The 13,554-nt window shown below is 38.9% G+C and overlaps 1 protein-coding gene across 1 annotated transcript in view; it reads left to right on the top strand.

Annotated features, from left to right (window-relative positions):
- The window catches only part of MCF2 (MCF.2 cell line derived transforming sequence), a 67,276-nt gene extending 57,309 nt beyond the window's left edge, over positions 1-9,967 (top strand). Inside the window, exons 23-28 of the mRNA XM_045880331.2 lie at positions 2,226-2,318; positions 3,449-3,527; positions 4,085-4,151; positions 6,816-6,925; positions 8,564-8,676; positions 9,923-9,967. Of these exons, the coding sequence (XP_045736287.1) occupies positions 2,226-2,318; positions 3,449-3,527; positions 4,085-4,151; positions 6,816-6,925; positions 8,564-8,676; positions 9,923-9,967 (507 nt within the window). The remainder of the gene's footprint in view (positions 1-2,225; positions 2,319-3,448; positions 3,528-4,084; positions 4,152-6,815; positions 6,926-8,563; positions 8,677-9,922) is intronic.
- The last annotated feature ends 3,587 nt before the right edge of the window (positions 9,968-13,554 follow it).

The following is a 13,554-nucleotide window of genomic DNA, read 5'->3' as shown; positions in this document are numbered from 1 at the left end:
AATGCATATTAATGTTCTGTGTACATCTAGTTTAATTTTCATAAATTGTATTCTATTATGATCCTCTTTTTCTTTCTACTCTTTCTGGTCTCAGAAACTGTTCTTAAGATAGAGCCACGTGACTGGTTTATACACAGTATCTTGCTTCTAACTGCTTCGTAGCACTTAAGTTTAGCTATATTTTTTGTTAATGTGATTCAAAGTCAATTTTTAAAATTATACTAATCCAAGAAGTAAATAAACTCTATTCCAGAGATAGAAATAAAAGTCTTAAGATTGGTAGTTGTTGGTCATAACTGCAGAGTTCTTGACCCCCTGGGTGACTTTTAACAAGATGTCTTCAGATCAAATGCTTTATAATAAAGCATTTATATTCATAGCTACCAGGAATATCAATGAAAATGTGAAAGATAAGGCAGAGGCCACAATTAGGATGTGACTATAGAATCAGCCTTGTTATCTTGCTATTTTATTATAGTATGTTATATAGTATATTATATAACTATACTCATATAGTTAGACCTTTAACTGCCTCTAGATTCTAAAACTGGGTGAATTTCATGGTATAGTGAACATTTCATGGTATAGTCACATTTAATAACATTTAAAAGCCTTTCAATAAAACCTTTATAGTTTGTTATTTGAGAAAATATATACATCCACAAAATACAAATGGACTGTATTCCAGTGGAAGAAGTAAGTGAATCATTTGGAACTCAGGACGGTATTGTCTGATAGACATCATGGTTAGATTTCCAGGGTAACTCAAAAAAGCTCATTTAATCTATAACGATGTGCTCTATGTATGCAATGAAAAATCACAAAACTGTTTTGCAATTCAAATAAGGGAAAGTTTAGAAAGCAAACTCATATACTTAAAAAAGCTCATTATATGATCTAGGCATTTAATGCAAGCTATTTAATCCCTTAATAAACTCTGTGAAGTAGGTATTCTTCCCATTTTATAATTGAGAAAACCGTAGTTCAGAAAGGTTAAGCACTTTGCACCAGAACACAGAGCTCCTAATGGTCAGTGATGAAGTTCCAACCCAGGCCTCTCAGACTCCAGAGCCCCGCACACTATCCATCTTATGCTACCGAGAGAAAAGTATGTGTTGAAACACAATTGAAATAGAGATTGAACATGAGATTATTATTTATCTTAAATCCTGATGCTGGAGCAAGAGTAGGTTTAGCTAGAGCAGTTGAGTAGGAATATGAAGATATTTTTGGAGATTCTGGAAGTCACTGCTGATTACATTCAGGATAGGTGTCAGAGACTCTTGTATGTATAGATCTCCTTTCATTTCTAAATACAATCCCTTTTCTTTCCCTGGCTATGCGATCTCACTAGCAGTACTTTTCATGCTTATCAGCTCCAGTTAGGGCCGTTTGGAGGGCTTGTAAGTGGAACAGAGAGTGAGATATTCCTTTAGATAATTAGACTGGAATTGAACAAAAAGAGGAGGCAGAAGAGGACTAAAAGAGAATGTGTGTATGAGGGAAGGAAATTGCTCAAAATGGAATTAACCAAGCTATTAGCAGCACAGGATGAAAGAAAATGGAAGAGTTTGTGCTCTGCACAATCATACAGAGAAGAAAAATCATGGTAAGGAAGGGATATTGCGTATAAAAATTTCACTGGCTACAAGATCTCACTCTCCTATGACAGATCATTTGTTTTCTAGAGAAGCTGAGAGGTTGGTAGAAATAGAGGAGAGCCTTGTGTACCCAGCTGGTTTCCCCCACCCCATAAATTGGATGTTTGTCACTTATAAAACTTCTATAGAGATAAGTAATGATCTATAAGATAAATTTATCTGACAAATGATTTTTAAAAGTAACCATTTAACTTAATTTTGGATGAGCTTTTTTATTGATGTTTAATTTTAGTCCTGTGTTTGACATGATAATTTGTTTTAATTGTGTGCAGTTAATTTATAGTAGGATTCAATCATAGGGGGACTAGTTGGATGTTCAGATTTATGACATTTGTTTCGATCACTGGAATGGAGCATGTAATCTCTGCTATAAGTGCATGGTTCAGTGAAAACATTTAAATAGGGCTGTCATTGTATTTATCATTTCATATTCTTGAATATAAAATGTGTATTTTGCCAAGTGAGAAATTCTGGTTCACTTAGAAGATGATGGGGGGGGTAGATTTAATGTAATCTCATATTCCAAGTAAAATGCTCATGAAAATTTTGACCAAAATATTACAGATGGATGAAGTTGGCATCACCGAATATGTAAAAGGTGATAACCGCAAGTTTGAAATCTGGTATGCTGGCAAGGAAGAAGTTTATATTGTCCAGGTTGGTCACTGAAATATTATTCTAGAAACCATAACCTGTGTTAAGACACAAAAGTCTGAATTTGCAACCAAAAACAATGTTGGTTACGTTATTATAAAAGTTCTCATTCCTTTCATCTAGATCACTTAAAGATTATTTAGTAATCTTTGTGAAGCAGTTACACAGTTTTCTGGTAGCACATGTTCTCTCTGACTTGAGAAGTGCCTTTGGGGCTGTCTAGGGCTTTGAGGTTTTACAACTACACCAGGATACTTATCGACTCTAGCTTGATAGCCAAGAACATGGCTCCTCTGTCCCCATCAGGTTTCTAGAGTTACCGATTGAGAATGGTTCTGGGTTCCTCTTGTGCTTGGCATTCTGATGTGGGACACAGGGATGGGACAGTTCACATTTGATCCTTGTCTCTAAAAAATATGCTTAAGACTACACTTATCATGATGAAAAAAAATAAAAATATCCTTAAAGTCCTGGCCTGATGTGCTGTACGGTCCAACCTGTTTCAGGGAAGGGGAGAGGAATGAGAAAATTTCCAGAGGATGCTGTCATCTCAATAAGTATTTGTATCAGGACTTGTGACCGGCGAATGTGCTGTTACCCTGTCGAAAGTGCTCAGTGTTTTTTCTTTGTTTTAATTCTGTATTAGGTGATAAGAATCCATAGAAACACATTTTCTTGGCTTGATTTAGATATAAGACTTCTTGCTCTCCTTCTACAACCTTGTAAGTTATCAAGATTGCAGCAGATTGTCTTTTCAGAAACAGAGAACTTGTTTTATCTTACCAAATGAGACATAAAAAGCATTTATAGTTTTAAAAGGACCCCCCCCAATAAAATAAATAAAAAAATAAAGGAACCCTCCTGCAAAGAAACAAGAAGTTAGGTTATATTTCACTTTTTCTCTGAGCATTATTTTTTAAGGGCAGTTTCGAAATGGTTTTGACTATTATTTCATCTAACCGATGGCTACTTACTTGCTTCTTAGAAGTTTTAAGAAGCAAAATGGCAGAACTTGAATATAGTGGTTTAGGATGTAGATCATGCTTGATATACATAGTGACGTTTATTTCATTATAAAGGGTTCTTTTTCAAAGGAAACATGTCCTCCCCTCCTCCCCTTTTAAAATCCTTAGGCTCCAAACGTAGACGTGAAGATGACATGGTTAAAAGAAATAAGAAGCATTTTGCTGAAACAACAGGAACTTATGACAGGTAATTTCAGAATAAGTACAGTGACAGCTCATTGACTCAGCTTTTGTGATAATTGGTACAGGGAATGGGGCTGATACTTACTTTAGACTATAACGAAAGGGTTTGTTAAACTAATTAGAAGAAGATCAAGATTCAAGGGGTTGTTTAAACTATTTTGGAAAATGAACTTTACACTAGAAAGAGAACCCTGGTGCTTGAGAAGCAGTTGCAAAATAATACAGCAAACGAACTGTGTTAAATTAATTCTAAGCCCTTCTTATGAGTCAACTCTACCAAGGACCTCAAGGAATCAGTGCTTGGTAGTGTTGGCATGGTGATGGTTATAAGCCTGAATTTCTTGATAAAATATTACACAGTTCAGTCCTTTTCCATATTTGAAATCCAGACTGGCCTTTCGTCTGGTTATTTCAAGCCTGCGAAGGTTAACTCTAACAGGAATGGTGTGTGTGTGTGTGTGTGTGTGTGTGCGTGCACTTGCACATGTGAAGGACATTGGTTTCCAAGGAAGAAGTGTGGCTTCTCAATGATGCTTTCAGAAGCTTTGTTTTCTTTCACAGTTAAAAAACGAAAGCAACATAATCCGTTAACAGAACAGGATCAGCTTTCTTCTCAGCGGAATGATGAGTAAGTGATTATTCTTTAAGAAATATCACTCCTGCAATCTTCTGTTTCCATATGTACAGGAGTCAACGTCATTATCAAGTAGTTCGGACACAGACTACCCTCCCTTTTAGCAATAACTCATCAGGTTCCTTAAATGCATCATCTTCTCAGCTTTGTCCTTATACTTGGAGCCTGATAGTCCTTAATCATTATCCCATTGTTCCCCCTGATGTTAAAAATAATACGAGAGTTTGGGCTAATTTTTTTAAACATGATCACAAATGCTTTGTTCTCGGTATATCCTGGGGGGAGGGGCATGTAGGTGAAAAGTGGCTGCACTCTCAAGGTTTTCTCTTCAAAATATTTTTGGTCACCTCCCATCTGACTGGAGAAAGAGAGTGGTACGAGTGATGAAGGACTGGCAGTCACTGCTGGCCCCACAACTCCACTGTCCCTAGATGGAGACCGCTGGCTGGCAGCTTGGCCTCTCTTTCTTTTTTTTTTTTTTTTTAAGATTTTATTTATTTATTTATTTGAGAGAGAGAGAGAGAGAGAGAGAAACAGCATGAGAGGGAAGAGGATCAGAGGGAGAAGCAGGCTCCCCGCTGAGCCAGGAGCCCGATGTGGGACTCGATCCCAGGATTCCGGGATCATGACCTGAGCCGAAGGCAGTCGCTTAACCAACTGAGCCACCCAGGCGCCCTGGCCTCTCTTTCTATGTGGTCAGAGAGGAGGTATGGGTCCTGGGAGGGCACTGTGCCTGCATACAACCGTGAAATCTTTGAGGAAGGTAGCGGTCCTAAATGATAGCACTGTTGCTGGTTTAGAGATGTCTTCATATTCTGCCTCTAGGAATCCTAAAAGATGGAGTTGCCCATAGATCATGTGCATATATGCAGAAAGAATCCCCACACTGATTCCAAAGCCTTTGCACAGAAATTCACCATGCAGCATCTGCATGATATAGGGATCATTGAATGGTTTATTAAAAATAATTTTTTAAGATTGTTTTTTCTGAGAGGGAGAGAGGGAGAGAGAGTCTTAAGCAGACTCCATGCTGAGTGCAGAGCCTGACACGGGGCTCAGTCTCATGACCCTGAGATCATGACCTGAGTCGAAATCAAGAGGCGGAAGCTTAACCAACTGAGCCACCAGCTGCCCCCCCCAAATACTCTTTTAAAAAATTTAAAATAAAGGGGCGCCTGGGTGGCTCAGTCAGTTAAGTGTCTGCCTTCAGCTCAGGTCATGATCCCGGGCTCCTGGGATCAAGCCCTGAGTCAGGCTCCCTGCTCAGCGGGGAGTCTGCTTCTCCCTCTCCCTCTGCCCCTACCCCCAGCTTGTGCTCTCTCTCTCTCTCTCAAATAAATAAAATCTTCAAAAAATTTTAAAATAAAATAAAAATACTCTTTTTCTCTTTGTTGCATACTACCTTTCAGAGGTAGCTAAAAATCAGGATCAAAGTGTGCTGGTCCCATCTGGGGCTTTAGGAAAATCATTTAAAAGTCACAGTGGAAGTCTTTATCTTCCAGAGTCACAATACTCAATCTTTTGTCATAGATCACGGAAGGAAAGTCTTTAGATTTCATACAGTAATTGACTTTACAGTAGGTGATACAACCCAACAGTATTAATCAGATTAAGGTTTCAGTGACATTTATATACACCTTACCTAATTCATTGAGGTTAAAAGATCATACAGCAAGCAACAGGGATTTTTTTTTATAGCTTTCTGATTTTCCCTTCTGAAGGTTCCCTTCAAGAACCTTCTCTGCTCTATTCAGCCCATATAGCTCAGATGACTAGACTATTATCTTCTCCTAGTTCAGGGATGGACATGTAGTCCGACCTAGACTACGACGGGCATTGCCACAACTTTTATCGGAGCTATCAGGAAGGAGGTTTTGTTCTTTGAAATGAAAAGTTCTATTAAGCCTCTGAGCTTAGGGCCATTTCTCCTTCCACATGTGACTGGGGGAACGGGGAAGCAGAGATGGGAACCTACACAGAGAAAAAGCAATGCTGAAACAGATTCCTGATGACATTACTTAAGCACCTGGATCCGTATGTGTTCAGCATTAATCCTTAGACGTTCAGTTACATGAACCAATACATTCCTCTTTTTATGGGATTTTTTTGTTTACATTTTCCCAACTGTATTGAATTATAGTTGACACTTAAAACTTGTATATCTTTAAAGAGTAAAACTTGATTTGATATACATATGCATTGTGAATCATTAAGCCCAACCATCCTTCTATGTGTGTGTGTGTGTGTGGTGAGACCACTTAAGATCTACCTCTTAAAAAAAAATAAAAGCAAAGGCTAACAACAATAAACAATAGAATAATTAATAAAAAAAGATCTACCTCTTAGCAAATTTCAAGTATATAATACAACACACAATAGGAATTTTAAACAATATAACTGCCGTGGGTCCAGAAGGCATTTTTTCCTTGCATATTAAAGAGAGACCTTGCTGGCTTGGAGCCTAAAATTTAAACTTTTGTTATATTGTGAACTATCATTCTACAGACTTAAATGAAGGGGGAAATCAGCTGTGTTTGAATGATCCTCAGAGCATGTTCCTAACATACGGTATCAGTGGGGAAAAAATACCATTTTTAATGTCTTGTTATTCTTAAACTGGATAAAAGCTCACTTATTTTTACACATTTACTATTTCAGAAGGCAGCACGGATCTTTTCTGGGAGCCGAGGAAACCGAGCCAGAACCCAGTGGCGCTCTGGTGGAAGTCCGGGAGGCAGGTGCATCGGTTCCAGCTGAAGCTAACACAAGTATGCGTAACCGCCCCAGGGAGGCGAGGCCCATGGCTGTGCACGTTGTTTTCTGCCATTGTTAGCTCGGGAAATCTACCTCTCTCTTACCTTTGTATAAAGAAACCAGAGTGAAGCCATTTTTATAAGGCTCTTTTGTTTTCCATATGCAAGATACTCTGGTGGGCACTGCAGGTGGGGGTGGGGTGGGGGGGGTGGTTGACCAGTAGTGTTGGCATCACGTGGGGACTTGTAAGGAAGGCAGATTTTCTGGGTCTGCCCCAGACCTGAGACAGAAACTCTGGGAGTGAGGCCCCGCCATTTGTGATTTCACACGTTTTCCATGTGATTCTTTCTGATGCATGCTCAAGTGTGGGGGAACCCCTGCTATATAGTGCAGAGATGAACAAGACCCATACACCATAGCTGTTATGAATAGAGAAGAGTCATTTACAGCTGGAATATTTATTTTTTCTTTTGCACCTTATCTCATTTAAGCTGATTTCAAACAAGGTGTTTAATTCAACAAATAGAACGCAGCCCAGGTGCCGGGAATTGTGCAGAGCTTTGGGCATACAGTCTAATTAAGAGACACTCAGCTGCCATCCCTACGAAGCCAGGAGGGGAGGAAGAGAATTCAGCAAGCAATTAAAATTAAATGTGATCACTGTTAGAGAAGTGCAAGGTGCCTGAGTCTGGAGGGGTTCTCTACTCGTTGAAGAGAAATAAGTGACAATCTTGGTCAACGGAAAGCCACTGCCCTTGGGTCATCTGCGTGGTGGCCCCCTGAGCAGTCAGCAGAGAGCCTGGTACCAATACCTTCATTTGACAGATGAGGAAACCAAATCAGAAAAAGCTGACATGACTTTTCCAAGACAACATGAATGGTTTAGTATGGCCAAGATGAGATTCTGTTAATTCTCTGCCTATGTTAGGTTGCTTAATCTATGTCAATTCAATATATTGTATGAATTAAGTACCTCTTACACATAAGGCTCTTAGAGAACATACAATGCATAACGCATGGTCTCTGCCTAATAAGAGAGATAAGACAAGTTAAAGATAATAATATTACTAGGTAGGATGGTCTAAGTGCTATTTGAGTAGGACCGATAAAAATGCCCTAGAAAAAATTTGGGAAAGGGATTATTTTCTGTAAGAAAGGGTAAATATTCTCTGGAACATTGTTTAACTTATTATTATTATTTTTTAATTTTTTATTTATTTGATAGAGAGAGACAGCAAGAGAGGGAACACAAGCAGGAGGAGTGGGAGAGGGAGAAGCAGGCTTCCTGCTGAGCAGGGAGCCCGATGCGGGACTCGATCCCAGGACCCCGGGATCATGACCTGAGCCGAAGGCAGACGCTTAACGACTGAGCCACCCAGGCGCCCCATTAACTTATTATTTTTGATAACTGTCCCACCAACTCCAACTTGAAACCATCCTAAAAAGTAAAAGGAGTATATGACATTCCAGGCCTTTTCTGAAATTTCAGAAATTCTAAAATAGTGCAGGCTAATCAGAGGCTTTATTATATAAAGATAATATTCTTGGACCATTGAAGGTGACAGCCTTGATTATTATAGTTAGTTTTACTTCTCTCCCTATGTTGGCCCAGCACCATTAAGTAACTGCCCCCTTCCATGTTTTTCTTATAGTTTGGACCCAGGTGTCCTCACCTGCAGAAATCTCTGAAGACCCCGAGGAATGGTCAAGCAACTATTTCTTCACTTCTTACAATGACAATGAAGAAGAAGAAAGGCCCCTAATGGTTAGTGATGACATATTCAAATAAAGAAATAAAAACTCTCAGGGCAGTATTACTGATGCAGTAGGCAGGCATGCGGGGGCAATCTTTTGTCCGTGTCCTCGAGGTCATTTAGGTAGATGTCATCGCCAGAAGATTCGAAACCAGTCTTACCACGAACACTCAGTAGTAAGCACTTCTGTCTGCAAGAGCTCGTTTGAGCTATACGTGGTGCTCCTCCTGAAGTTGATGAGACAAATGGTCCATCATTCCAGTCTCTGTATATCGACCAGTTTTATCTTAGCTGAACTTGACCACTGTGTTTTCAATCTAAGCATAGGGGATAAAATCAGAGAACGAAGGAGAGTCAGATATACTTTAAAAATCAGCTTAGATGCCAGATTGGCAAATCTAGGGAATAAACTTTACACGTATGAAACTACTTGAGAACATCTGGGGAGTATATTTTCGTGGGCTGCCAAAACACGTGTTAGTGATACCAAATCGGCCTAACAGAGCAAGGGAGCACCCCGTAAAACTAAAGGAGTTTTCTTTAGAGTAAAGGTAACTGATAGAAGAAATAGTGTGCAGTATGGTTAGGATCCTAGTAGATTTTGGGGGGGTTAGGACCGTTTAGGATATACCTGCAATTTCCTGAAGTCAGCAGCTCGGAGGGTGGGATGCTCCTTGGTGCCCGTCAGAGGAACACATTCAGTTTGGCAGCTCTAATGTTGGTGTAATGGAGTCGCAAAGCTGCGTAGCATCGACTCTGGAATGCTTTCTTTAAAAAAGTAACAGAATACTCTTTCTCTTAATAATACAGTGAGCATAATACGTACGTGTAGGGTGGTTTCCCTCGTGAATTCTGTCTGAAGATGGGAGAGGCACTTGTTCAGATGCAAGCCGAAAATCAGAGGAAACCAGTTTGGGTTTAAATGTTTTCTGCTAGGTCTTGAGTCAGCATGTTCCCAGCTCGGGTGTCAGAAAATAAAGCAAATATGCAGAGTTGATGACTACTTTAATCCTCGAGGATGGGAATGTAGAAAACCCCATAAGCTCTCTCTTCTTGCCGTCACTCCCTGACTTGTGCTACTAAAGAAAACATACAAAAGAGCAATACAGTGCATTCTAGATCCTACCACCTGTACCACGCCCCTCCCCCCAAATATCGCCAAAGCCAAAAAGCAAAACAGGTTGGAATGAGATGCTCTCTTAGCCTCACTTTATCAAGTCAAAAACTAAGAAAGAATGGGTGCTGCCTTCCTTGGAGAGGCCGGTGTCAGAGATGGCTCCTAATTCGATGAAGCTACTCTAGGAAATGGCAGGTAGCTCTTCCCTATCTGCTCCTCAGCCCATTTGATAAAAGTACTTCTCAAAAGACGTTTAAGCCCAAGTGATGTGGATATTGTTTTCAGGTTAACTCCTTTGCATGTGCACAGAATCAATGCCACATAATTCTTTCATTTAAAAGATTTTTAGCCACGGTACTCCTTTTAAATTCACGTATTCAGTGTGTAAGATATTGTGCTAGAAAAATCCTCATCTCAGAATACTTTTGGACTTGGGGCACCTGGCTGGCTCAGTCGGGGGAGCGTGTGACTCTTGATCTCAGGGTTGTGAGTTCAAGCCCCATGTTGGGTGTAGAGATGACTTAAAAATAAAATCTCTTAAAAAAGAATATTTTTGGACTTGAAAGTTATTTCTTCTCTATCTACTTTGTAACTAAGTGCAATCAGTGTGCCTTGGGTAATTTAGCTTATTAATAAATCAAGTTCACATTATAGCTGCCAAAAGATTAAGGCCAAGTAAAGCACAACAGTATGGTTTAATATGCTTTTCTTGGACCCAGAGTTTTCATGCTTATTATTTTTACCTGTGCAAAATGATACAAATCCCAGAAATCCTTTTGAGGGCATTAGTGGGTCTTTGTTCAGGGCCACTGCCTTTAATATGTGCCTAGATAAATTTTCCATGAGCATAGTTTACAAATAACAGTATTTAAAAATTATTTTCATGCTGGGCTTTTTCTGAGTTTATGCTTATAATTCATATAAGTTAAATTAGTCATGCTCTGTTACCTTTTGTGTAATTCTCTTTTTGCGAATAAAAATGAATTCTTCAGGTTAAATAAACATATGTTCTGCTCCGTGTTTGTTCATTCCTGCCTAAGCTGCTGTAACCACCCCTATTACCACTGAAGTAAAGAGTGCATTCTTTATGTCACAGAACATGCAGTTAATGCAAGTTCTTTTACAAGCAAATTTGTAATGTAATTTTTCAAAACAACCTTCCAGTCTCCAGGCAAATACAAAGCCCTAGCAGATTGTAGGAAGAGGGACCCAGAAGACCTCCTGATTAGAAATGGAGATGTCATTCAGTTTCTCCATGAAGATGCTGAAGGTCAATGGTAGGTGTGTTCTCAGTGCTTACGATGGATGACCTCTGCCAGGGGCATACGGATATCTAATCCGATGTTCTGCTTTACTTGTATCTTTGTTATACAGTCGCAAGAAGCAGAAATACCACATTTCTTATCAGTGTTTCATTTTCATTGCTTCAGCTATGCCTATATAGCTCACTGAAAGGAATGTTAACCTTTGGTGAGTGAAAAATGCTTTGAAAGAATGAAATGCTGTGAGTCTGCATGCTCTTTTGTGGTTTACCTTTGGCTCAGACATTTCAGCTGATAGATCTGGCTTTGTAATGGCTACAGATCATACTACATTTGGTCATTTAAATCATTCATTAATTCATCACATTTTTAATGAATACTCACTATTTCCAGGAACCATGCTTTGCTACTCTACAACATAGCCACCCTTCTCTTTATCAATTCAAATACTGACTTTTTAGTCTTGCCGTTCTATTCTGATGCATTTTTCATATGGCACCAATTGCAAAGATGGTTCTGCCAAATATACTGTGTAATTATAATGAACCCAGAGCAGGAAGGAAATATTGTTTGGAAGAGGACTGAATGAAGCTTCCATAAATCTTTTGGAATGTTTATGTGAAATAGTTCTGTCTCCATTGTGTCAATAATTTTAACTGAAATGCTACACTGACTGTGTACTTTGACCCCAAAGGTGGAAGAATACACACAAGGGTGAAAAGTAATGACGGATCATTAAAGTAATAACCATTTTTGCTAGTAACCTAAGTCCTTTGTAGGTTACTCAAAGGACTCAAGCACAATGTCATGAAAGTCGTTGAATACATGCAATAGCTTTGTGAAAATTTGAACTGTAATGCGATGTATTTGTTTTTTACTACTGTATGTTACCATTGTTGGCTACTAATTCATTTATTATTTAGGTTGGTGAAAAATCTAAACAGAAGAAAAGAAGGTCTGATTCCAGGAAACACTGCGCAGATTTTAATCGGTGACTATAGGTTTCGGAATGCCAAAGTTACAGGTATAATATGAACAGACTGTATACTATTTGTTTGAAGGCTAAAATTTTTAAAGCTCCGCCAAGGATGCAGTTGACATAGGGTAAGAACCTCTCTGCACTTAGAAACAGAGCTGCAAACCTGTTATGTTTGCTAGGATTTAATATTTTCCTTTAACGGTTTTAGATTAATGAAGAAAGATTTTTAAAACATGTTAAACTTTTCCCTGCAAGGTTGATAGGTATGGAAGAGAGTTTCAGATACTGTGGTGTCTTGTAAGAGATCCTTCAGAACTAAATACTGATGATATGCTTTTAAGGTACCAGCCTTAATGTCTAAGAACGTTTTACCAGTGTGTTTTCACCTAGTTCTAAGAGCACATTATTTCCTTATGGTAGCTTTCAGCTACGCACACACACACACAGCCGTGTCTATGTCCAAGGCTTAATGTCTGAAGGTAGTATGAAGCAATGAGTGCTAATCTGATATTTCTTTCTATTAACCAAACACTTTTTTTTTTTTTAAAGATCTTATTTATTTATTTCACAGAGAGAGATAGCGAGGGCAGGAACACAAGCAGGGGGAGTGGGAGAGGGAGAAGCAGGCTTCCCACTGAGCAGGGAGCCCGATGTGGGGCTCGATCCCAGAACCCCGGGATCATGACCTGAGCCGAAGGCAGACGCTTAATGACTGAGCCACCCAGGCACCCCAACCAAACCCTTAATACATAAAATTTCTGGATTTTGAAATAAGCCCCAGTATTCTTGTACATTTTCCCCCTAAGTAATACTGAGCTATCTATAAAGAGGTATCACAAAAAAAGAAAACAGACTTTTTTGTGAACGAGATTATTATCATATGCACATATTTCCTTTGAATTCCTAGTTTTGGACTTGTATTAGAAGTCTGGGTAATGGTACACTGGGTTGAAATGAATCTAATATACCGGGAGTAACTTTTTTGGTTCTGAATATCATTTATGACATGAAACAAAATCTACAAGTGACAGGGCTAAATATAAATATCTGGACACATGGGAGCCCACAAATAGGGTCACTTCTTATTTTTTTTTTTTTTTTTTTGGTAGTCTAAATCTGGATCACCTTTCAAAGTTTTTCTGTACCAGTTGTTGAATTATTATTATTATTTTTTAAGTAAGCTCCATGCCCAACATGGAGCCCAATGTGGGGCTTGAACTCATGACCCTGAGATCAAGACCTGAGCTGAGCTAAGAGTTGGACACTTTACCGACTGAGCCACCCAGGCGCCCCAGGTGTTGAATTATTTAGATATTTATTGAATTGCTGAATTATTTAGATAATTAGTAATCAGAAGAGTCTGACATATCTGAACTAATTGACATTTACTTAAAACATACAGCCAACAACTGCAGAATACACCATTACTTTTAAGTATGCATGGAACATTCACCAAGATAGATCATATGCTGGGTCATTAAAATAAGTCTCAGTACATTTCAGAAGAGTGCAATCATATAAAATCTTAAAA

The sequence above is a fragment of the Mirounga angustirostris genome, unplaced genomic scaffold (genome assembly GCF_029215605.1).
Source record: "Mirounga angustirostris isolate CCGP_5_RB_7025 unplaced genomic scaffold, mMirAng1.0.hap1 SCAF_11, whole genome shotgun sequence".
NCBI lineage: Eukaryota > Metazoa > Chordata > Mammalia > Carnivora > Phocidae > Mirounga > Mirounga angustirostris.
This window is presented reverse-complemented; position numbering and strand designations above follow the sequence as displayed.